General features: G+C 42.5%; 1 protein-coding gene across 2 annotated transcripts in view; it reads left to right on the top strand.

The window, feature by feature from the left end:
* Window positions 1-19,695, top strand: part of LOC138919072 (protein phosphatase 1L-like) — a 52,749-nt gene extending 33,054 nt beyond the window's left edge. Inside the window, exons 2-4 of one of the 2 annotated variants that reach the window (XM_070243107.1) lie at window positions 17,500-17,863; window positions 18,830-18,952; window positions 19,031-19,695. In XM_070243107.1, the coding sequence (XP_070099208.1) occupies window positions 17,500-17,592 (93 nt within the window). In that variant the 3' untranslated portion in view covers window positions 17,593-17,863; window positions 18,830-18,952; window positions 19,031-19,695. Of the gene's footprint in view, window positions 1-8,611; window positions 13,496-17,499; window positions 17,864-18,829; window positions 18,953-19,030 lie in introns of those variants that run through there. The other variant, XM_070243108.1, reaches the window with a different exon arrangement.
* Window positions 19,696-26,268: the final 6,573 nt, after the last annotated feature.

Below are 26,268 nucleotides of genomic sequence, written 5' to 3'. Positions count from 1 at the left end.
GGAGGCATCACACTTGCTGACTTCAAACTACATTACAAAGCTATAGTAAATTATGCCAATGGGATAGTGGCACAAAATGGGCCTAGAGAACAAGGGAGCAGAATAGGTAGCCTAGAAATAAACCTCTGCATGTGAGGTCATGTAATTTTTGATAATGGAGCCAAGAACACATAATGGGGGAAAGCATATTCTCATCAACAAATGGTACTGGGAAACTGGGTAACTCCTTCTAATGTTTTGAGGAACTTCTAAACTGTTTTCCATCATGGCTGTACTAATATATATTCCTAGCAGCAGTGCAAAAGGATCTCCTTTTCTCCACATCCTTGTCCACACCAGTTTTCAACTATAGCCATTCTAACAGGTGTGAGGTATTATTTCATTGTGGTTTTGATTCACATTGCCCTAACGAGTAATGATGTTGAGCATCTTTTCATGTACCTGTTGGACGTTTGTACGTCTTCTTTGGAAAAACATCTGTTAAGCCCTTCTATCCATTTCTTACTCAGACTGTTTTGTTTTTGTTTTCTTGTTATTGAGTAGTATGAGTTATTTATAAACTCAGAAGATGACTTGCTAATATTTTCTCCCATTTTACAAGCTGCCTTTTCATTTTGTTGATTATTTTGCTGTGTGTAAGTTTTTAGATAGTTGTAGTCTCATTTGTTTATTTTTGCTTTTCTTGTCTTTCCTTTTGGGGTCATATCCAAAACGTCATTGCCGTGACCGATGTGAAGGAGCTTTTCTCTTATGTTTTCTTTTAGGAACTTTATGGTTTCAAGTCCTACATTTAAGTCTTTCATCCATTTGGAGTTAATTTTTGGGAGTGGTCTAGTTGGGGGTCCAATTTCCTTCTTTTGTCTGCGGTTAGCCAGTTTTCACAACACCACTGACAGAAGAAATTATTCTTTCCCCATAGAGTATTCTTGGTTTCCTTGTGAAGGATTAGTTTACCATATATGCATGGGTTTCGCTGAGGGCTCTTGATTCTGTTCTGTTGGTTTCTGGGTGTGTTTTAATGCGGGTATTATACTGTTTTGATTACCATAGCTTTGTGGTATAGTTTCAAATAAGGAAGCGTGATGCCTCCAGATTTGTTCTTCTTTCTCAGGATTGCCTTAGCTGTTATTTGGGGTCTTTGTGACTCTATAGATATCACTGAAATCTGGTTGATTGATGGTGCTGTTGAGGTCAACTGTGTTGTTACTGATTTTCTGCCTGCTGGATCTGTTCATTGCTAACAGAGTGATGCTGAAGTCTCCATCTATGATGGCGGATTTGTCTATTTCTCCTTGCAGTTCTATCAGTTTTTGTCTCACACGCTTTGATGCTCTGTTGTTAGGTACGTAGATAGTAAGGATTATTACGTGTTGGAGTATTGACACCTTTGTTATTATGGAATACCTTATCCCTGATCATTTTTCTTGTCCTAATGTCTGCTTTGTCTGAAATAATATAGGTATTCGAGGTTTCTTTTAATTTGTGTTAGCAGGATATATCTTTGTCTATCCCTTTACTTGTAATTTGTGTATATCCTTAAAGTGGGTTTCTTATAGGGAACATATAGTTTATTTTGTGTTCTCTGACAGTCTCCATCTCATAATGGTGTACTCAGACCATTCACATTTAGTCTGGTTATTGCTGCATTTGAATTAATATCTGTCACGTTTGTAATGGCTTTCTACTTCCTTCTTTTCTCTTTCTCTGCTTTAAACTGAACATTTAATTTTATTTCATTTTGTCTCCTTTCTTAGAGTATCAATGATAGTTCTTTCTAAAACGTTTTTAGTGTTCGTCTTAGACTTTGCACTATATGTTTACAACTAACCTAGGTCCACTTTGAAATAACGCTATACTACTCCATGGGTCGTGCAAGTCCCATGTAACAGGATATTCGCAATTCCGCTCCTGCATTCCTTATAAAATTGTTGTCGTTCATTTCACTCATGCCTATGCTGTAATCACATCATTACTATTAATTTGAACAAACTTTTACCTATTAGGTCAATTAAGAATAAGAAAAAGAAAAGATTTATCTACCTTCATTGATTCCTTCACCAATGCTCTTCTTTACTTTATATAGAGTCGAGTTTCTGACCTATATCATTTTCCTTCTCCCTGAAGCACTTCTTTTTTTTCTTTTTTTTTTTTTACTTTTTATTAAGATGATGATAGTTTACAACCTTGTGAAATTTCAGTTGTGCATTATTGTTAGTCATTTTGTAGGTGCTCCGCTTCACCCTTTGCGCCCTCTCCCCACCCCCCTTCCCTTGGTAATCACCAATCAGTTCTCTTTGTCTCTATGTTCACTTCCACGTATGAGTGGAGTCATACAGAGTTTGACTTTCTCTATCTGGCTTATTTCACTTAACATAATACCTTCAAGGTCCATCCATGTTGTTGTGAACGAGACGATTTTATCTTTTTTATCGCTGAGTAGTATTCCATTGTGTATGTATACCATAATCTTCTTTATCCAATCATCTACGAGGTTGATGGATGTTTAGGTTGCTTCCACATCTTGCCTATTGTAAATAATGCTGCGATGAACATAGGGGTGCATGGTGCTTTTGGAATTGCTGATTTCAAGTTCTTTGGATAGATACCCAGTAGTGGGATGTCTGGGTCGTAAGGTATTTATATTTTTAATTTTTTGAGAAATCTCCATACTGTTTTCCATAGTGGCTGCACTAGTTTGCATTCCCACCCGCAGTGTATGAGAGTTCCCTTTTCTCCGCAACCTCTCCAGCATTCATCACTTTTTGTGTTGGTTATTTTTGCCATTCTAACAGGTGTAAGATGATATCTTAGTGTAGTTTTGATTTGCATTTCCCTGATGACTAGTGATGGTGAGCATCTTTTCATGTGTCTATTGGCCATCCATATATCTTCTTTGGAGAAATGTCTGTTCATGTCCCCTGCCCATGTTTTGATTGGGTTGTTTGATTTTTTGTTGTTGAGCTGTTTGAGTTCTTTATATATTATGGAGATTAACCCTTTGTCAGATAAATAACTTGTAAATATTTTTTCCCAACTCGTGGGCTGTTTGTTTTTTTCAATCCAGGTTTCCCTTGCCTTGAAGAAGCTCTTTAGTCTGATGAAGTCCCATTTGTTTATTCTTTCTATTGTTTCCCTCGTCTGAGGAGTTATGGTGTCTGAAAAGATCCTTTTGATACTGATGTCAAAGAGTGTACTGCCTATATTCTCTTCTAGAAGACTTAGTGTTTCAGGTGTAATCTTTAGGTCTTTGATCCATTTTGAGTTTATTTTTGGGAACGGTGAAGAAGAATGGCCAATTTTCCTTCTTTCACATGTGGCTGTCCAGTTTTCCCAGCACCGTTTGTTGAAGAGACTTTCTTTCTCCCTTGTAGGCCCTCAGTTCCTTTGTCAAAGGTTAGTCGTCCATAGATGTGTGGTTCTATTTCTGGGCTTTCAATTCTACTCCATTGATCTGTGCACCTGTTTTTTGCACCAGTACCATGCTGTTTTGACTACTGTAGCTTTGTAGTGTGCTTTGAAGTCAGGGATTGTGATGCCTCCAGCTTTGTTCTTCTTTCTCAGGATTGCTTTAGCAATTCAGGGTCTTTTGTTGCCCCATATGAATTTTAGGATTCTTTGTTCAATTTCTGTAAAGAATGTCATTGGGATTCTGATTGGGATAGCATTGAATCTGTAGGTTGCTTTAGGTAGTATGGACATTTTAACTATGTTTATTCTTCCAATCCATGCGCATGGAATGTCTTTCCATTTCTTTATGTCGTCATTCATTTCTTTCAGGGAAGCCTTGTAGTTTTCGTTGTATAGGTCTTTCATTTCCTTGGTTACATTTACGCCAAAGTATTTTATTCTTTTTGTTGCTATTGTGAATGGGATTGAGTTCTTGCGTTCCTTTTCTGTTATTTCGTTGTTGGAGTATAGAAATGCTACTGATTTATGAATGTTGATTTTGTATCCTGCAACTTGCTGTAGCTGTTGATTACTTCTAATAGTTTTCCCATGGATTCTTTGGGGTTTTCTATATATAAGATCATGTCGTCTGCAAACAGTGAGAGTTTCACTTCTTCATTGCCTATTTGGATTCCTTTTATTTCTTTTTCCTGCTGAATTGCTCTGGCCAAAACCTCCAGTACTATGTTGAATAAGAGTGGTGAGAGTGGGCACCCTTGTCTTGTTCCCGTTCTCAGAGGGATGGCTTTCGGTTTTTGCCCATTGAGTATGATGTTAGCTGTGGGTTTGTCATATATGGCCTTTATTATGTTGAGGTACTTTCCTTCTATACCCATTTTATTGAGAGTTTTTGTCATAAATGGATGTAGGATCTTGTCGAATGCTTTCTCTGCATCTCTTGAGATGATCATGTGGTTTTTGTTTCTCATTTTGTTAATGTAGTGTACCACGTTGATTGACTTGCGGATGTTGAACCATCCCTGTGTCCCTGGTATAAATCCCACTTGATGATGGTTTATAATCTTTTTAATGTATTGCTGTATTTGGTTTGCCAAACTTTTGTCGAGGATTCTTGCATCTATGTTCACCAGTGATATTGGCATGTAGTTTTCCTTCTTTGTGTTGTCCTTGTTAGGTTTTGGGATCAGGGTGATGTTGGCTTCATAGAATGTGTTAGGGAATGCTCCACCTTCCTCAATTTTCTGGCATAGTTTGAGAAAGATAGGTATTAAATCTTCTTTGAATGTTTGGTAGAATTCTCCAGAGAAGCAGTCTGGTCCTGGGCTTTCATTTTTGGGGAGATTTTGGATTGCTGTTTTGATTTCTTTGCTTGTGATTGGTTTATTCCGATTCTCTATTTCTTCCTGCTGAAGCACTTCTTTTAATATTTTGTGTATGGCATGTCTGCTGGCAAGCAGATCCCTCAGTTTATTTGAGAAACTCTTCAGTTCCTCTTTCCTTTTGAAGGATGGCTTCACTGGATGTAGAATTCTCCTCTTCTCCTGCATGTCTTCTAATGAGAAGGGCACTGTACTTCTTACCCTTTTTGCACTAAAGGCTTTAGCTCCTCTTGGCTCTTTCAAGAGTCTCTCTGTCTTTGGGTTTCTGCAGTTTGAGTATATGCCTAGATGTAGATGTTTTGGTATTGGTTATTTGTGGTGATCTCTGAGCTCCCTGGATCTGTGTTTTGGAATCGGTCATCCCTTTGGGAAAGTTCTCAGCTATTGTTACTTCACATATTTTTCTTCTCCTCTCTCTTTTTCTTTTCCTTCTGTTATTTCCATTGTGGATAGGTATTACTTTTGTAATTGTCCAAAATTTTCCATATCCTGTTTCCCCCCACACACTCCCATTCTCTCTTTTTGCATTTCAGTTAGGAAAGTTTCTATTGGTGTATGTGCAGATTCCAAGATCCTTTCCTCAGCCTTGTCCATCAAAGGCATTCTTCACTCTCTTACAGTGTTTCTGGTTTACAGCATTTTCTTGTGTTTCTTTCTTACCACTTCCTCTCTCTTCTTACATTCCTCATCTGTTGTTGCATGTTGTCCGTTTCTTCCATTAGTGTCCTTAGCATATTAATCACAGTAATTTTAAATTCTAAGTCTGATAATTCCAAAATCTCTGCCATATCTGAGCACGGTTCTGATGCTTGCTCTGTCTCTTCTGACTGTATTCTCTCTTGTCTCTAGCATGTCTTGTTTTTTTTGAAAGGTGGACATGATGTACCAGATAATAGAAACTGAGGTAAATAGGCCTTTAGCTTGAGGTGTCATGTTAACCTGGCTAGCGTTCTGGCTGTGTGTCTAGTCTCTACTGTAGTGGCCACTGTACATGACAGGGCATCAGATTCCTCTAATGTCCTTATTTTTTGTCTCCTCTCTTGCCCTGAGCTTCTTTATGAACTTTTTCATATGGTCTGTACCTTGTGGCTTTTCTGCTTTCATTAGTGGGTCATAACATATTAGAAACTATCAATCTAAAAAAAAAAAAAACCTCGCTCTTCGCTCACTGGAATGATGATAGAAACCACCAGGGCATCAGTAAGAACTTCTTTGTTTTATAGCTGCCGTGGGATTTATTGCATCAGGAAAACAGGTAGCGCTAAAGTGGAGTTCGGTAAGGGTTCAGGGTGTATACAGCACGTATTTCTGTTTAAGAGCTCTGATGCTTTACGTGGGCTGGACTGAACTTTCGGAAGTGTAGTCTATGTAAAGAATATTACAGACACGCCAGGTTTTGTCTATAGTCGCCTCCCTCACTTAACCGTGGACTTCATGTCTTCTTTGCCATAGGAAGTGGAGAGGCTGCCGGTTTTTAAGCCTGTGCCTTTGTCCTCACAAGCCCTGGGTGGACTGAGTGGGAGTCAGGTACACAGGTTGAAGATGCTTTATCTGGGACTCCTCTTAGTATTGTCATAAGTGCTCCTTTATCTTTCTCATTCCTGTTTCTAATGTGGATACTCCCAAATTAGTTCTAGGTGATAATGTTTTACTTCTGCTGAGAATGATCTTTTATTTCCCTGACCTCTTTCTTTATTTAGGAGATATTTTACTTTTTAGAGTATTTGGAAAATACTGTATATTTCAATGAATATTTCCCCATATATAAAGCCTGCCATCTAACATTGCTTAAATTGGTACCTCTGCAATAAAGAGAAAATAAATTTTTCTTTAATTTGTATGTTCTACATGCGCTTTGCTGCTCCTTACTTTATTCCTAGGAGTTACCCAGTAGAATTGAACTAATTAGCAATTTTTATTTCTATTGAAACACTAGAAAAAAGTGTTTGTGGCACATGGAATTTGTAGTTAACTTGGTCCTCCTAAGCATTTTTATAAGAACTGCCTAGCCTAAGTCCGGGCTCTGCAGTGAGGCTGGTCTCTGCCCAACAGGGAGAGCAGAGTCCTCCCTTGTCACCCATGGGGAAGAAACGGAAAGAGCCAGGTGCTGCTGAAGAAGCCGGAACGTAATTTCCAGTTAAACGTCGCTTTTTAATTTGTATTTTAAAATCACATGAATCAAGTTAGACTATGACCAAATATGGCTTATTTCAGCAATGAGGCTAGTCAGATATTAGAAAATCTATCATCGTAATCCATTGTGTCTCCAAAATGAAGGAGAAAGTCCCACGATTACATAAATAAATAGAGAAAAGTAATTTGGTAAACTTTAGCCAGAATTTCTAATAGAAAGTCTAAGTAAAATAGAAATAGAAAAAAAAAATACCTCAATGTAATACTCGGTTTCCAAAAAACTGTCAGCAAAGGGTACGCTAAGTAGCAAAAGACTGAAACTATTTTGAGTAAAGCCGGGACTATACAGACTTTCCTACGATTTCATTATTATTTGACATTGTTTCAGATATTCTAGATCTGATCTGTTCAATAGGGTAGCTATTAGTCACATGTCGCTATTTACATCTAAAGTAGTTAAACTTCAATAAAATTTAAAGGTTTCTCAGTCTCACTAGGCACACTGAAAGTGCCCTACAGCTACGTGTGCCTAGTGGCTACTGTGTTAGCACAGCTGTAGAACATTTGCATCATCAGAAAACTCCATGGGCCATGCTGTTCTAGAGAATGAAGTCAGAGAAGAATATCTGTATGTATAGTATGAAAGATGAGATTAAATGATCCATCTCTTTTGGTTAACATATGTTTATATACGTAGACAACCCAGGAGATTTTAGTAACCAAAATGTATAATGAACGAGCCAATTTAGATCCAACAGAAACACACAATGAATAATTTTCTGTGTTATAGCTGTATACACCTAGAAAGGGAAATGAGACAAACATTACATTTACAAGAGCTGAAAAAACAACTCACAAGCCAGACACAGAAATAGATCTACTGCCTGATTTCACTTATGTGTGGAATCTAAAGTAGTCATACTCATAAAAGCAGAGTAGAGTGGTGGCTGGGTCTAGGGGGGTTGGCGGGAAATGGGGAGACGTGGGTCAAAGGGTACAAAGTTCCAGGGCTGTAGGATGAACACGTGCTGGTGATCTAATGCCCAGCATGGTGACTGCAGCTCACAATCCTGAATCGTGTCCTTGAAATTTGCTGAGAGTTAATCTTCAGTGTTCTCAGCACAAAAAAATCATAACTGTGTGAGGTGTGGATATGTTAATGAGCTTGATTCTGGTAATAATTTCGCAAAGTATACATATATCAAAACATCGCCTTGTAGTCTTTCTAGTGAAGACCACGTACCCAGAAGCTCCAGAAAAGAGGAGAGACTTATTCCACTATAAACATTAAAAGTGTAATTTTAGAAAGAGAAATATAAATCAATTTATTCTGATATTTCCACTTCAACATTAAGACTAAAGAGTTTGTTCTCAACTTCCTTAATTTTATATTCATCTCTCTTTTATGCTGAAATCTCAGATGCTAATTACATTAACATAATTATTTCTTTACTTTCTTCTACGATATATATCTTACAGTTTAAAAATAACAATTCCAGTATTATTACTAACAAATATGATTATTGAATGTCATTTACAATTTCTTTTGGATTCCTTTTGTCTTTGGGGTATCTCCTACCAGTTTTGTGCAATTCCTGTGCCTTAAGAAACCTGGAATAATTCTCTCTGTTGCTCCTGCCAACAGCTGATTTATATTTGAGTCATTTGTTGTATTTTTTTTCATGTTTTAGGAATTTTTTGGTGTAATTTTTATAATTATGAAAATAATTCCAAAGTGAAAATGATGAAACACATTCGGAGAAGTCTAGCTTCCCCTCCTGACCCCCAACCACCTATTCCTTCTTCTTAGAGGTAACCATTTTTATTAGGTCTTAGTTTCTACTTCCATTGTTTATTTTGAAAACATAAACAAGTAGTCATATCTGGTCTTATATTGCCCCTTTGTTTCGTGAAAAGTACCTCCTGTAATACTGTCCTGAACCTTGCTCGTTCCCGTCCTGGTGTGTCCTGGAGATCAGTCCGTAGCAGTATATGGAAACCTTCCTCATTTCCTTTGACAGCTGCATGGGGTTCCATTGCTCCAATGCACCATATTTTATCCAGGAAATCTTTTATGATGTGACTCTTGCTGGCAAAAGTTATTGCTGCTGGGTGTGTGGGAAAAAAGTACTCCGAAATAATAGGAAATATATATTTTGGCCTCTGCTCCCAGTTCCTGGCACAGAGCTCCTGAAACCTTGTGCTCTCCTAAATGATGGAAGCACCAGTAGCATCTTCTGTTCTAGCATTTGTTCTTTGAGCCTGGGTCCTGACACAGAGCTCCCGAATCCTTTGTAATTTCCTGGGTGATAAGAGCATCCCTTGTTCTAACGAGGTGACTCTTCATGGGTTCCTGAATAACTTCAGGATCTGAGCTCATCACCAGAAAGGCCAAGGGGTGATTAGAAGTTTGGCACTTTCAGTCCTACCCGATCCTCCAGGAAGGGCAGAGGGTCAGGAAATGGAATTAGTGTCCATCAGACCTATGTGATGACGCCTCCATAAAAATCCCAGTAGTACAGGGTTTGGAGAGCTTCTGAGTTGGTGAACACGTTTACACACCAGGAGGGTGGCACATCCCAAACCCACGAGGACAGAAGCTCCTATGCTCAGGGCCCTTCCTGACCTCGCCCTATAAATGTCTTCATCTGGCTCTTTATCCACATCCTTTATTATGCCCTTTAATAAACCCGTAAATGTAAGTGTTCCCTGAGTTCTGTGAGCCATTCTAGCAAATTGTCACACCCAGGGAGGGGGTCATGTGTGCCCCAGTTGATAGCTGGTCAGTCCGAAGTGCAGGTGACAAACTGGCCCTTTTCAACTAGCGTCTGCAGTGGGGCCAGTCTCGTGGGACTGAGCCCTTAACTTGTGAGCTGTGGTGCCCACTCTAAGTAGTCAGCGTTAGAACGGAGTTGAATTGGGGAAGCCCAGCTGGGGTTGGAGGATGGCTTGGTGTGTGGAGCACTGCCGGGGTCCAGCCTCGGCAGAGTCCAGGTTCCCACGGGAGAGATGGCGCCGGCGAAAACCTGAGGGAGGGGGAAATAAAGAGGACGTGAGACTTGGGTTGGTGTTAGCAAGTCCGCCTTTACTGTGCACAAGTGTTGTGTATATATTTTTCAGGATTAGTACAGAAATGGTTCTATGAATATTCTCAGAGACATAAGGAAGTAAAAAACGAGCACAAGAATATTTATTAGCATTCTATTCTATAGAGCATAAGGTTAATGGTAGTCTTCTCCGCAATTAACTAGTGTTTGTTGTCTCTAAGCTAAAGGCGATAGGTACCTAGACACCTGTTGTAATTCATGGCAAAGTTAAATCAAAGAGAGAAGGTCCAGGCCTCCGGACAGGACAGCAGTCCGTCTGGTTGCATCCTGGTGGAGCCATCCCTGCCTCCCTCAATCATTTACGCCATTAGTGTAGATGGTTAATGGGAACAAAAGGCGACTCCAGGGTGTCTTATCCCCAGGGCTATCTGCATTCTCAGCGGGCAGTTAAACATCTTTACTTTTTCGTGCCCTTTAGGGGGTGGAAGCATTCCTTTGTCTTTTAGATTGTAGAGCTAACAGTCCCTTAAGCACACTGCCGGAGAAAGTATCATTTTGTTAGTAAAGTAAAGGGCTGAAAAGCTAAGCTAAACTATATATCTTCAGGAATAAAAAACAGAAATAAGTATAAACATAACCTTACTAGAAAGCGTGCATATAATTCAGAAAATATCAGGGGTGTCAGCCGGCCATTCTTCACCGAGGGGCATTCTTGCACCCCTCGGCCATTCTACTCATCAATCATTTATTATTTATTGCTTTTAGGAGAAAACCTCTATAACATTTTAACAGAAAGCAGAAGGTCCAGAATAATATGTAGATACTTCTTGATCATCCAATCAACCAACTTAGAAGGACGATGCATATATATATTTAGACAAAGAACTGGAGGGAGAAGGAAACATTAAGCAGACAGAGGCCATAAACCTAACTCGACATCTTATCTGGGCAGGATTCCTTTCCGATTGTCTCAAATGGGACTGTGTGCTCCTCCCATAATTAACTGAAAAATATCTTGAAAGTTACCTGCAGGTGGTCACATTCTCTTACTATATCTAATTTTCCCAGGAGGTAGTGCCTCCCAAGCAGCCACCCAAAGGAGTGAAAACTGGAGGTTAAGAAAGGAAAAGGAATGAAGGGCAATTAGAAGCAGCACAGGTTTCAGAACTATGTGAGGGGCTGGCCAGTTATTCTTCACCAAGGGGCGACCCTGCACCCCTCGGCGTTAATCGGCTGGACCCTGTCAAACAGCCGATCAAATGATGTAGCCACGGCTCCCAGCAGAGCACCCACACATCTGGCGTCAGGAGTGCTGTGTGGCAGTGGAGTGAGAGTCAGGAGGCACCCGGGAGGAAGAGTGTTTTTTCTGTGCAGGCACTCTCACACATTGATGGGAGAAATATTTAGTATTACAGCCATGGTAAGCAATCTGGTGAGAGGTATTGAAGATTTTAAAGATGTATATAATAACGTCTCATCTTTCCAAACAGTCAATGATCAAAAAAACGTAACTACTTTATGTGTCTATCTATCTATCCATCTGTCTGTCTAGGTGTATCTCTGTATGGGGAAAATAAAAAGATACGTATTAGGTTGTTGAGATGTGGGGCGGGGGTAGAAGTGGAGAAGACTTAGGGTAACCCAGAAAAAGCAAAAGAAAGAAAGGCTGTGGTTGATCAATAAAGCACCCGCATATTCACACTGGTGCATCTAGGAAAAACTGTGTGAATATACATGGAATATTTTAAAAATTATTTAGCAAATATAATGGGGGAAAAGTTGCCATTTAATATAGCAGTGTGAACTTTTAGGTTGCCCGGGAATGAGGTGGATGTAGAGGCCTGTGTGTAGAGAACTTTGCGTCTTACTGAGAAACATAAAGAAGGCTGGACAGAGGCATTGCGTGTTCCCAGGAGGACACTCGATACTGCAACACTGTCTGCTCTCAAATTATTTTTCCCTGGATTGCAGCTCCCGTAGGATTCTTATGCTGCAATTTGGTGAAATATTCTGTATTTCATGAAAGAGAAACAGCCCATTTTGGGGGAGCACAACAGGCGCACAACAGTAAGCAGTACAGCATGGCAGTGGTGCAAGGCTGGGTGGTGGGTGGGTGACCAACTGTCCCAGTTTGCCCGGGACTGAGAGTGCCCAGGACCGGGGCTGCCAGCACTAAAACTGATACAGTCCTGAGCACACTGGGGTGAGTGGTCGGCATAGCCGTGGGAAAGAGCGGGCAGCTCAGAAGAGCAAACGTTCACAGGGAACAGAGGATCACACATCAAGGGGCCAAGGAAGGCCTCTGTAAGAGGTGGTGCTCAGAGGAATGGTAACTATTTGGAAAAGAGCAAATCAGACCCCCCTCATACCATATTCCAAAAGAAATCCCGTATGGTTTGGTGAATTAGATATACATAAAAAGTGAAAATGTGAAACAGTGTGAATTTCTATAGGTAAACATTTCTGCCATTCTGATGTAGGGAAGAACGTTCTAAGAATAAATACAGCAGAAGATACCACAGAACAAAAGACTGATCCATTCGAATATAGAGTTTATTTTTCATATACATCAGGAAACAGCACACACAAATGAGAAAGGGAGATTATAAATTGGAAGGAGGATTTGCAAAAATGAATGCTAGGCAAAACCCACCTCAGCGAGAGGAGCCCAGGGAGCCCTGGCGGCTAACCGTGGGGTGCATCCTGGGTGGGACCCTGGGACGAGGGACTTAGGTGGGAACAAGGAAACAGAGTGACGTGTGGACTGTAGCTCGCAATAGCGCGTCAGTACTGGTTCACTACTACCGGCAAACGTACCATCCCACGGAAGGTGTTCACAGCGGGGAAACTGGGTGTGGGGCATGTGACAGCGCGCTCTACTATCTCCCAACTTTTCTGCAACTCCAGAGCTGTTCTAAAATCAAAGTTTATTAAACATATTCCTGATAAAACTGGCTAATATCTATACTATATAACTATATAAAACCTAATAGACAATATATGTAACATATATGCATATATACACACATAACATATACTGTAATGTATGACATAATGTAATATATAACTATACAACATAGAAATTAGAAAAATGAACATGTCTAAAGAAACATGGACAAAGCACATAAATAAGGAAATAAGTGGAGATGAGCAGCACTCGGGGCCTCTCGTGGTCAGCTTCACGGTCTGTGCGTACTCTGAGGCTGTTCAAACGTATGGAAGAAGAGTGTGGCATCAAGGGCGCAGGTTTTGCAGACACATCTCAATTCAAGTCGAAGCACCATCAGCAGCCGTGTGATTTGGGGCGAATCACTTCACATTCTTTCTAAGGCCCAGTCTCTCGTCTGTAAAATAATGCCAATAACACATGTAATCCATAGGGGTTTTGTGAAAATCAAATGGGATTATTCAAGTCTTTAGCACAGTGCCTGGCAGATAGCTTAGTAAATAGCAACTCACACTAATTTACAGATGAGAAAATGGGAGCAGAGAGAGGACCAGTAACTTACCCAAGGTCACACAGCTGGTGAGTCGTGAGCTGGGACTCAGACACAGAACGCTTGACTTCACATCCCACGTTCGTAACCACAACTCAAGTCTTCTTCGCTCTTATTGATGCAGTTCCGCTGCTGCTGCATAATGACCTGGGAAAATGCTCATGGGAAAACGCTGAGTAAAAAAAGTACATACAAAATTATATGTATTGTATCAATCTTATTTTCCCCTGAAATTTTTGTATGTGTACTAAACATGCATAGATGAAAGACTGGAAGGAAATAGGCCAACATATTAAAAGGATGATCTTTGAGTAAAGCGTTGAGCACATAGGAGATGCTGTGTTCTCTCTGTGATCACTTGTGCTGGTGTTCTGGTGACTCACCTAAGTGCCTTGGGTGTGAAGGCAGCTGTGTTCTTCCTGCTCAGGACTCACTTCCTGAGCTGAGCATTCACATCCCACTCCATCTGTCTGGGAACAGTCTCCCCATTGCTTCTGTGAAGGTGACTTTTTTCCCTTAGCTCTCTGTGTCTCTTTCCCTCTCTTTCCTATTTCTGTTTCTCTCTCTGTGCTGTGTTCTGTGTCCGTATTCCATTTCACCACTTTTCTCCTTAGCTGTGCTCAATCTGTGGTTTAACCTCTCCATTGAGTTTTTAACTTGAAAACGTTTTTCTTTTTAATTTCTGGAATTCTCTTTCACAACCACTTGGTCTTTTTCTAAAAACAAAAGTCTGTTCTTACTCCCTGTTTTCACTTAGACCTTTAATCGTGTTAACACGGCCGTTTTAGCCTGTGGGTCAGATGATTCCACTGTCTGAAGGGCTGGTGTCGAATGCAGCTCCTGGTTCTCACAGGGGCTCGTGGTGGTGCTCTCGTGTGCTCTGTGAGTTTTTGTTGTGCATCGTGCTCAGGGCGGCTTTGCCTGTGTGGATCCTGTGGGAAAGATGACCCTCTAGAGCCGTCTTTGTTGCTCCTGCCTGGATTCGAGGGAGACCACCAGCGAGGGGTCCTTCATGCTGACTTTGACCTGGAGGATCACTGGACCTTGCAGGAGAGACACATCCTGAGGCCCAGGCCCGCGTGCAAGCAGGCTTGGAGCTCCGCGTCCTCATGGGGGACCTTTCCCTCCACCTCACCAGGCCCAGGCTGTCTCCACGCTCCTGAGCTCGTTCTTGTCTAGCTCGCCCTCACTGAAGCTGTGGGCCTGTGAAGGCTCCAACTTTCCACAGGGGTCTCGATTCCAACCCCGGCCGTACTGAGGTCCAAGGCTCTGTCTCCTGCCTCCACATGGCCACCAGAACCTGAGCACCTCACTAGGGAGATGACCAAGCTGCCGTGGCCCAGCCTCAGAGCTGCTGAACTCACGTCCGCTAAATGCTCTGGGCGTGGACCCCTAGGAGTTTCTTCAATTACCTGCAAACTCAGCTTTACTTAAAGAGGCTGACGTTTTTTAGTCCTTATTTCTAAGTGTGTCACTCTGTGGGAGGAGTTTCAGGTGATTTTGGCCCCCATGTTACTGGAAATGGACCCCAAAGATTATTTTTAAGGGAAAATAGTCTTAGGGTGTCAGGCAACATTGGCCTAGAAATTGTTTTCTTTTAGAAGGCCATCCTGTTTCTTTCATAGGAGAATGTCAGTGGATTTTTTTCTGCTCTATTTCTTCATCTTTAAATAGTTTTGCTTGCCTAAAAACGAAAACAAAACTGTCAGCCTTCCGGTTACCTGTGCTCTGCTGTGTCCTGTTTCGTTTTTTCATCCTAATCCCGGCACATTTGGCAAGAAGCCAGGTTTCTTGCCAGCTTCTTGCAAAGGACTCTAGTGAGGGTGAGGACAGGGATGCATCTCACATCTGTGCTTATAGATACACTATGAATGGGTCTTTTTTTCTTTCTTTTTTGCCAAGGAAGAGTCACCCTAATCCAACATCTGTTGCCAATCTTCCTCTTTTTGCTTGAGGAATGTTAGCCCTGAGCTAACTTCTGTGCCAGTCTTCCTCTATTTCGTGTGTGGGTCACCCCCACAGCATGGCTGACGAGTGGTGTGCGTCTCCACCCAGGATCCAAACCCCTGAGCCTGGGCTGCTGAAGCAGAGCACGTGGAACTTGAGCCACTCGGCCACGGGTCAGGCCCTGTGAGTCGTTTATAAAATGAGGAAAATGACCAGAGTAATGATTCCAAACTTTTTTGATGAGCCCTGCTACAAACGTAAAAGCTGTTTGGCATGCTTCTTAGAAAGGAGAGTGTAATTAATTTCCTTTCATGCCTTTCAGAAACAATCGTGTACTGTGATGCGGACACAGAGCAGGTTGTAAGTGGTTGATCATCCCCGTGTTTTCCTCTTGCTTCTCTGCTTTAGTCGTCCACAGGTAGCCTGTCTCCCTCGGAATGACGTTGTGCAGTGAACATCGATCTTGTCCTTGCGTCTTGTCCTTTCCGTCCTGGACACTGGTGTGGTCGCATCTTTCTAAAGCCCCTCCTTATGATTCCCTAGAGCTTCCCCATGGCCTTCAGAACCACATCCAAACTCCTTAGCACAGCGTCACTGAATAGCCCGTGTCTAGCTTGCGATTCTCATCTCCAGAGATTCTCCAACGTCTGCCTTGCATTGAAGTTGCACCAGATTCCTAGGACTTCCGCCAAAGTCTACACTTTCTTAGGATAAGCTTCTGGTTTGTTGTTTTTTGTTTTGATGAGGAAGATTGGCCCTGAGCTAACATCTCTTGCCAATCTTCCTCTTTATCTTTAAGAAGATTGTCCCTGAGCTGACGTCTGTGCCAATGTTCTTCTATTTTGATGTGGGATGCTGTGATGACTGGTGTGGAGGTCCACGCCTGGGATCCGAACCTGCAAATCCCAGGCCGCCAAAGCAAACACATGAACTTAAGCACTACAGCATCGGCGCGGCCCCAGCTTCTGTTCTTTGTTCTGTTTTGTTTATTGTTTTTACTGAGAAGATTGGCCCCGAGCTAACATCTGTTGTCAATCTTCCTCTTTTTGCTTGAGGAAGGTTGTCGCTGAGCTAACACCTGTGCCAGTCTTCCTCTATTTTGTCTGTGGGACAGTGCCACAGCATGGCCAGATGAGCAGTGAGCAGGTCCAGAGCAGGGATCCGAACCTACGAACCCTGGGCTGCCAAAGAGGAGCCCACGAACGTAACCACTGCGCCACTGGGCTGACCCCACGGTCTTTCTTATAGCTGGTAGGAACATTATCGCGCAGAAACAGTATTTAAGCACTGTCTTATTGAGAGACACGTGGGTTGTTTCCAGTCCCTTTGTGTGAGAAGCAATGCTGTCAGTCACCTTGTTTCTATGTCATTTTGCACACGTGAGGATATCTGGAGGGTGAATTCCTGGAAGTCAGATTTCAGGAATGGAAGGTTGGTGCATCTGTAGTGTGGTGGATATTGCTGGACAGCTGTCCGTGGAGGTGATGCCAGTCTACACACCAGCAGGAGTGTAAGAGAGCACGTGTTTCCTCACACGCACACACACAGAATGTGGCCGGACTCCTGCTTTGCCAGTCTAAGGGGTGAGGGACATCTCGTGGTAGGGTTTTAAATTTCTCTTCAGTAGGAACACCTCACATGTTCGAGAGCCATCCATATTCCCATTTCTCTGCACTGCCTCGTTATATCCGTTGCCCGTTTGTCTACTGAATGAGTGGTCTTTTGTTATTGCTTTGCAGGAGCCCTTTATATACTAAGGAAATTGGTCCTTTGTAGGGAAGTTTCAGTTACTTGTTCCCCAAGTGTTGTCTTTCTTTTAAACCTTGCTCATGGAAGTGTTTGCTGTTTGAGATTTTTTATGTAGACAGAATGAATATGCTTTTATTTTATGGCTTTGGAGCTTTGTGTGAAGTGGGGAAGCTGGATGAGACCCCACTCGGGAATAAGGCCCAGGGGGATCGTAGTAATCGCCATATCACTGAGGATGGTAATGTGAATCAGAGGTGCCTCTTAGGAATTTATACAGCTCCATGACCTTCACAATTCCCCAGATTTATTCTTTGTGTTGTCTTCTGTCTGTCTCCCCAGAGTGAGTCAAAGCAAAACCCTCACCGTGCAGAGAGGCCTTGTGCTTGTCTTGAACAGGAGAATGGAGCACAGGGGGAACAAGACTCATTCTGATGGGACGAAGAATCCCAGCGTGGGAGCAGTTTTCAGAAAAGAGAGCATCCTGGACCTGCCTGAGGGAAGGACAAGGAAGAAAGTGCTAGAGAAATGGGGATGGGCACTTTCCACCTGGTGGGACATCCTGCCACACAGCGATGATGCAGGACAGCTGCTCAGAACCAGCGCCAGGCAGTGCTGATAAGGTCCCTGTGTAGTGAGAAGACGCCTCTACAATAGCTTGACCACATGGTACTTCTAATTTGGATGACACTGCTTGAGGACACAGGTCAGTCACGTTAGGAAGCAGATGGCCTGAGTCTGAAGCAGTTGACTAAAGGTCTGAAGCCCAGTTAACAAGTGCTGCTGAGTCCCTGACCCCACTCTGTCCTTCTCGTTCCTTTTTGTCTTTCTACTCCTTCCTCCTTTCTTCATCAAAGTCCAGTGTTCAAAGCCAAATGATATCTTAGCCTTGTTTCTCATGGCTTGTTTCTCAATTTTTCTGTTAAAACTCATAGAACATTGCGTTTGTGAGTAATCTTTTAAGTGTTTCTGACTGTAGGTGTGTGCTTATGGTCCTTGAATCAGCAGGTGGCAATAAACCATTCCCGGGGTCCCCCAGACACTGGAGCTCTGGACCTGGGATACCCATTTGCATCGCTTCCACTCCGCAGCCCGTTCAACACCAGCAGGTCTGTCATCTTCCTCTCTTCCTGGTCACTTGTGCGCCCTTTGAAGCCCAAGGCTTCCTCTCATTGGCACGTGACTCTCCATCTGACCTCCTTTCCTAGCATCGCATTGATTCCCTCTCCACTTGACTGCAGACTGCTTTCTCACAGCTCCCCCACGAGCTCCTCTGTCCCCTCCTGCCCGGCCCCACTGCCACCCTCTGAGTTCAGTCGTCCTCGGTCTCCTGCCTGGACTGGAGAAGTACCCTAACCACTGTCCTCTGCCTCAGTCCAACTCCCATGTGGCTGCTGCAGTGACATTTCTAAGTGCTCATGGGAGGGTCAGGGGAGCTCTTCCTTCTAAGCAGCTCTATCTTGTTTGCAAGTTTCAAAACAGGCATGTAGCACTTTTATCATTAAAAAGTACAAATATTACTATATTACCCTATTATTTAAATCATCCAATAGCTTTCCATTGATTGCAGGAGGAAACTAAATTCTCAGTGTTATATGCTCCGTTAGCTCTGCCACTTCCTCAGTCTGTCAGCTTCCTGAAGTGCCTTCTTGGTTTTCTCTTGTTCTCCAAGACAGAGACTCTGCCAGGGTTCTCAGAGATGCTCTGTTCCGGTTAACAACAAATAGCAGCTACCATGAGGCCTCACCAGTGAGCCCAGTGCCTTCCGTGGGATCTCATTTTTCAACCCTGTAAGGTAGGCGTGACCATCTCAGTTTTCAGATAAAGAAACTGAGGATCACAGAGGTGAAGTGACGTCTCTGTGGTCACACAGGTGTTGGCAGAGTCTGGATGTGAACCCAGTTCGGCCTAACTCTAAGACTTCTGCTCTTCGCGCTCTCCCGAATGGAGGCAGTTTACCATGGGAGTTCAGACCATGAGCTCTGGAGTCAACCTGCCTGGGTTCCAATCCTGTCCCTGACACCTAATAGGTGCGTAACCTAGAAGAAGTGAATTTCTCTGAGCCTCAGCTCCTCCAGCTGTGAAACAGTGTGGTAGCAATAGTTCCTCCTGCATAGAATTGTAGTTTTTAGAAAGGTGATCCCTTGGAAACACATAGAACAAGGTGTGGCAGATAACATACATCCCCTCAATAAGCACAGCTCTTATCATCACTATATTGCAGACTCATCTCCAAATTCTGTTGGCCCTTTTCTTCATCTAGAGTTCCCGATCAGTACATCGGAATCCCGGTTTGCTGTATGCTAATTGTCCCTTGTATGCATTCCTGTGTAGCAGAAAGTACCATAATTATATTGTGTAGGCTTTCCTGTTCTGAGTGATTTTTGCAAAATGGAGCTTTAGATACACAACACGAATTTTACTTGTTCGTACATTAAATGATGAACGGCTCAGGTGCTGCTCGCTCGTTCAGCTGTTACAGATTGTAAAGATTTAATGGTCTCATTGCTTTAGCATTTTTTGTAAAAGTACTAACAATAGTAATTCCATGCTTTTATCGCAGGGTTCATCTTTCTGGCCCCGTGTGTAGTGATCAGTCCCAGTCGCTTGTGTTCATCGTGGGACCTGGAGATGCCACAGTGACCTCCCGGTGTCTGTCCACACCCACTCCTCTGTTGCTCACCTTCTGTGTCCGGCATCCAGTTTGGGCGTTGACTTGAAGCAGCTTTTTTAGGGAAGCCAATCATGAACGCAGCCCTGGGCTGGAACCCTGGGTTTGCCTGTGACTTGTGTGAGCTTGATTCAAATGCACAGTCTGAGCAAGGCCTTGGGTGTTATCTGTCCCTCTGCAGTCATTCCCATGTCATCTTTCCTTCTCCCTACTGCTGTCATGACCTGCTCTGCCGTTGTTTTCAAGGAATGGCAGCTTATGGCCCTCCACAACTTTAGTGGTACCACCTGTGGTTTCCTTTCCGTCATCTTGGATGTTTTTTCTCCGTACCTTTTGAGATGCCCCTTGTAGTCCATACCTGTTGCCCTTTGACTTGAGATCAGTACATCTAAAGAATTCTCTTCCTCCTGCATGGAATGAAAAGGAAGGTTGGCAGGTTTTTCTCCATCACCTTTTTTGAGTCTGGAAGATGCCCATAGAAATGAGGCTTGAGGAGAGTATGAAGAGTCTTAAGGAAAGCAGTATTTGGGTGGTCTTTGGAATAACATCTCCCTAGGCCAAGATTTTTCATGAAGGTATTGACATGAGGGAAAATGGGCTTAAAGAAATAAGGAGCATCAACTGCTTTCCACGTAAAAGGCTATTTTACATGGGGTTCATGGCCTTGTTATGTTTTTTAATTCAAGCTCCTTATAGAGATCTGTTTTTTACCATCAATAAATATGAAGATCTTGCTTGATTGCCTTGTGTCTCTCATCCCTCGTGTTCTCTCATGGATTCATGGGCGGGGGCCTGAGGGACTGTCTTTTTGATAACTTCCTTTTTGAGAGTTTTCATGATTTATGTGTAGAAATGCCATTGAGTTTTGTGTGCCATCTTTGTATCCTGCTAGTTTGCTGAATTCATTTATTAGGTTGAGTAGATTTTCAGTGGTCTCTATAGAATTTTCTCTGTATAAGAGTATATCATCTGCAAACAGTGATAGTCTTACTTCTTCCTTTCCAATTTGGATGGCTTTTATTTCTTTTTCTTGCCTAAATGCTCTGGTCAGCACTTCCAGTACTATGTTGAATGAAAGTGATGAGATCACACATCTTTGCCTTATTCCTGATCTGACAGGAAAAGCTTTCAGTCTTTCAGCATTGAGTATTTTGTTCACTGCGGCTTTTTCCTATATGGCTTTTAATATGTGGAGGTCATTTTCTTCTATTTCTATGTGTAGAATGGTGTTATCATGAAAGGGTGTTGTATTTTGTCTAGTGCTTTTCTGCATCGATGGAGATGATAATGTTTTTTCTTCCCTTCCTTTTTGTGATTGGCCTGTTGCATTGATGGATTTTTGTATGTTGAACCATCCTTGCATTCCAGGAACAAATCTCTCTTGGTCACATCGTATACTCTTAATGTGCTGGTGAATTTTGTTTGGAAATAGTTTGTGGAGGATTTTGCAACTCTAGTCGTCAGAGGTAATGGTCTGCAAATTTATTTTCTTTAGTTGTCCCTGTCTGGTGTTGCTATCAGGGTAATGCTGGCCTCAGAAAATGAGTGTGGAACTATTCTCTTTCTTTCACTTCTTTGACGAGTGTAAGGAGGTTTGTTGTTAATATTTCCTTATAAGTTTGGTGGAATTCACCAGTACGTTATCTACTCCTAAGTTTTCATTTGTTCGGAGAATTTTTTCAGATTTATTCAGATGTTAGTGACGTAAAACATATGTCAGTTTAAGGTGTGAAAGACGATGATTTGATACAGGTATGTGTTGAGAAATGATTGCCCCAATAAGGTGAGTTAGCACCTCTATTCCATCACATAATTAGCTTTTTTTTTTCTAGTGATAACTTTTAAGATTTACTGTCTTATAATCTTCCAATTATGTAATACAGTATTGTTAATTATGGTCACCATGCTGTACATTAGATCCCCAGAGCTTACTCATTTTATAGCCGGAGGTTTGTACACTTTGACCCACATGTCCCCATTTCCCCCACCCTGCAGACCCTAGCAAACACTATTCTCCTGTCTATTTCACTGAGTTCAGTTTTTTTAGATTCCATGTAAGTGAGAACATGCAGTATTTTTCTTTGTCTGTCTGACTTATTTCACTTAGCATAATGCCCTCAAGGTCCATTCATGTTGTTGCAAAAGGCCAGATTTCATTGTTTTCTATGGCTGAATAATATTGCATTCTATATTATATTTGTAGTTACATATCTATATATCACATTTTCTTTACATATTTATCGATTGGTGTGCACTTGGATCATTTCCATGTCCTGGCTCTGTGAATAATGCTGAAATGAAGATGGGGATGCAGACATTTCCTCAACTTATTGATTTCAGTTCCTTTGGATATACACCCATGAATGGAACTGTTTGATCCTAGAGTAGTTCTGTTTTTATTTCTTTGAGAAGATTCCCCACTACTTTCCACTGTGGCTATAGCCATTTACCTTCATGCCATCAGTGCACAGGGTTCCTTTTTCTATGCAGCGTCACCAGTGCTTTCTGTCTGTCGTCTTCTGGATAACCAATTTGGTAGGTGTGAGGTGATAGCTCATTACAGTTTTGATTGCATTTCCCCAATGGTTAGTGATTATGAGCATCTTTTCATGTACCTGTTGGCCATTTTTATGTCTTCTTTGGAAAAGTATTCAAGTCCTTTGACCATTTGTAAATCATACTTTTGGTTTCTTTGCTCTTGACGTGTAAGAATTCCGTATGTATTGTGGATATTAACCCCCTTTTTTTGGCTGATTGTTTCTTTTGCTGTGAGGAAACTTTATGGATTGATGTAATCGCACTTGCTAAGTTCTGCTTTTGTTGCTTGAACTTTCGGTGTTCCATCCAAATAATCATGGCCAAGACCAATTTCAAGGGGCTTTTCCCCTATGTTTTCTTGTAGTAGTGGTACCGTTATGGGTTTTACATTTAGGTCTTTAATTCCTTTAGAGATAATTTTTTAGAGTGGTGTGAAATTGGGGTCCAATTTCATTCTGCATGTGCTTACCCAGTTTTCCCTACACCAATTATTGTGGAGACTTTCCTTTCTGCCTTGAATCTTCTTACCTCAGATGTGAACTGTTTGCTGAGTGTATGTGTGTGGTTTTACTTCTGGGCTCCTGATTCTGTTGTGTGGGTCTATGTGTTTATTTTTAAACCTGTACCTTACCATTTTTATTACCATATCCTTGTAATAAAGTTTGAAATCAGGAATTGTGATGTCTCCAGCTTTGATTTTCTTTCTTGGCATTGCTTTGGTTATTTGAGGTCTTTTGTGGGTCCATAAGAATGTTAGGATTGTTTTTCCTGTTTCTGTTAAAAATACCCTGGGAATTTTAATGGGAATTGCGTTGAATCTTGAGATGGCATTGGATAGCATTGGGTGGTAGTTTTAACAGCATTAATTCCTTCTGATCCGTGAACGTAGGATGTCTGTCCATTTCTTTGTGTCTTCTTCAATTTGTTTCATCACTGTCTTATAGCTGGCAGTGTATAGATGGTTCACCTTCTTGGTTAAATTTATTCTTAAGCATTTCATTGTTTGTGATGCTTTTGTAGACAGGATTGTTTCATTCATATCTTTTTTAGATGGCTCATTGCTAGCGTGCAGAAACGCCACTGATTTGTGTATTTGTATCCTGAAGCTTCACTAAATTCATTTATTAGTTCTAACAGTTTAGGGGAAAGTCTTTAGGACTTTCTCTAAATAAGATCATACCGTCTGCAAACAGAGGTACTTATATTTCTTTCTTTGAGGTTCGGATGCGTTTTATTCCTTTCTCTTGCCAAATTTCTCTGATTAAGCCTTCCTAAGTCTTGTTGAGAGTGGGCACCCTTGGCTTGCTCTCGATCTTTTGCAAGAAAGCTTTCAGCCTTTCACCGTTCAGTATGCTCTTACGTGTGTGTTTGTCGTGTACACCTTCTATTAAGTTTGTGTATGTTCCTCCAATAATCAATGTATTGATAGTTTTTATCTTGAAGGGGTGCTGGATCTTGTCAAATGCTTTTTCTACATCTGCTGAGTTAATTTTCTGATTTTCGCCTTCATTCGATTAGTGTGGCATGTCACATTTATTGATTTGCAAATGTTGGACTTGATCATGTTGTATGATCCTTTTTTGAGTTCTGATAGTTTTATTATAATCTGCCTTGGAGAAGATGATTTGAGTCTGAAATGTTGGGGTGACGTATTAGCTTCCTGAACGTGAATGTCTAAATCTCTCTCCAGATTTGGGAACTTGTCAGCGATTATTTTTGTTAATCAACTTTGTTTTCCGTTCTCCCTCTCTTTTCCTCTGGTGATCCAATAATGCACAGCTGTTTTGGTTATGGGATCCCATAATTTACATCGGCTTTCCTCACCCCTATTCATGCTTTTTCTTCTTGCTCCTTTGACTGGATGATTTCAAACGTCATGTTTTCTTCTTCACTACTTATTGCTTCTACCTTGTTGAATCTGATTTTGAAGCTCTTTATGGAATTTTTCAGTGCAGTCTTTGTGTCTTTAACTCTAGTATTGCTGTTTGTTTTGCCTTAATGATTTATATTTCTGTGTTGATCATCTCATTTGTTCTTGCACGATTTTCCTAACTTCCGTTAGTAGGGATCTGAATTCAATAGCTGACTGAATTTTGCAAGAGCAGTGTTCTGAAGCGTTGGTCAGATAGTTCTTATATCCCCATTTCTTCTTCAGACATTGGAGTTTTATAATTCTCTTTGGTGGTGTTATGGGTCTTTGATTATTCACGATCTTTGTGGCGTTGCTGTGAGGTCAGAAAATTTGAGGAAGTGGGCACCTCTCCCAGGCTTTACTGACGGGCTTGGGCACAGTGAGCCCATCTCGGGGTTCCATGTGGGCCATCTGGTGGGGTCCCGGGGCAGGCTTGCTGCTGGAGTCCTTGGGCAGCCCGGTGCTGGGGTGAGTGGAAAGCTTGGTGCATGTCATCCAGTCTGGTCCTGGGCACAGCTGGGACCTGAGTTGGTGAGTACCAGCCCTGGAGCATGGGTTTGCACGTGGTGATTGAGAACCGGGGGCGGCAGGAGTCATCTGGGGCCATGGGCGTTGGTTGGTGCTGAGGTGAGCTGGGAGTCTTTGTTCACGGGAGTCTGGCAGAGCCAGGTGTCATGAGAGACAGCATGTGCTGGAGTGGGTCAGAAGTCTGGGATCCTGGGAGCCAGCTGGGAGCCAGGAGCTATGGGATGAGCCAGGGGTCGCAGGAGCCAGCAGGTGCTGTTTTAAGGTGGAAGCCTGGGTTCCTGGGAAGCTGTTGGTGCCTGGTGCCGTGGGAGCTGTCGGGGGCCACCTGAGTCAGCAAGCACATGTGTTAGTTGGGGACCTGGTTTTGGAGGGGCCTGCCAGGAGCCTGTTTCCCTGGGAGCTGCCTGGGGCTGCTGGACCTGTAAGGTGCCCTGGTGAGACATGGGCCTGAGTTCCCAGGAGCGCATCAGGAGCCTGGTGCCCTGGGATCTGCCTGGGGTCGCTGGAGTCAGTAAATGCTGAAGTGAGCTGGGGTGCTGGTTTGTCAGAACCCACTGGGAGCCCTGCCATGGAAGCTGCCTGAGGCCACGGGAGAAGGCAGGCACTGCATCAGCCACAGTGTGGATCCTCCACTACCCACCAGGAGCCTGGTCCCAGGGACAAAACTTGGGGTCACGGGAGCCACCTCGGGCTGCTGAAGATGGCAGGCACTAGGCTGAGATGGGGGCCTGGGTTTCTGGAGCCTGCTGAGTCCCTGGTGCCAAGGACTCTGCTTGAGGCCACTAGAGCTGGCGTGAGCCAGGGTGAGCCAGGGGCCTGCGTCTGCAGGAGCATGCAGGGCGCCAGCAGGTGCATAGGAGTCAGCCTGCTGCTGGGCAGGCCGGCTCTGCGTCTGCGATGAAGTCGGGCCCTCACTCCCTCTCCTCCTTGTGGGAGATTTGTGATCACTGACTCAGCCTCCTTCTCTGTCACTGGTCTCTTCAGTTGTCTGTTTCCTCATGGGTGAGACTGGGTAGGTTGCTTCTAGGAACTTACTCAGTCTGCTGGGTCACCCATTGTGTTAGTGAGCCAGAGCTCAGAAGCATCTCTATGATCTTTTTATTTCTGATGCATCAGTTGTAAGACCTGCTCTTTCAATTCTCATTTACTTTACTTGCTTCTTCTGTCTTTACTGAGGCATTCTATCTTCTAAGCATTGGTCCATTTTCTTTTTTCAAAACATTAGCTCATCCTTTTAATCTTTTGCCTTCCTCCTCTATTTCCTTTTTTCTGTTCTCACCTTTGTGACATCCATCTCTCTGCTAACTTTGGGTTCAGTTTTCCCTTTTTCTAGTGCTGTGTGTTGTCAGTTAGGTTGTTAATTTGAGATCATTCTTTAAGATGTTACAAGTTAATCACTGTAAACTTCCCTCTTAGTATTATTTTTGCTGCATCCCGTAGTTTTGTTGTGTTTTTAATTCTT

This window comes from Equus caballus, chromosome 19 (assembly GCF_041296265.1).
Source record: "Equus caballus isolate H_3958 breed thoroughbred chromosome 19, TB-T2T, whole genome shotgun sequence".
Lineage (NCBI taxonomy): Eukaryota > Metazoa > Chordata > Mammalia > Perissodactyla > Equidae > Equus > Equus caballus.
The sequence above is the reverse complement of the archived record's forward strand: the minus strand, read 5'-3'. Positions and strand labels throughout refer to the sequence as shown.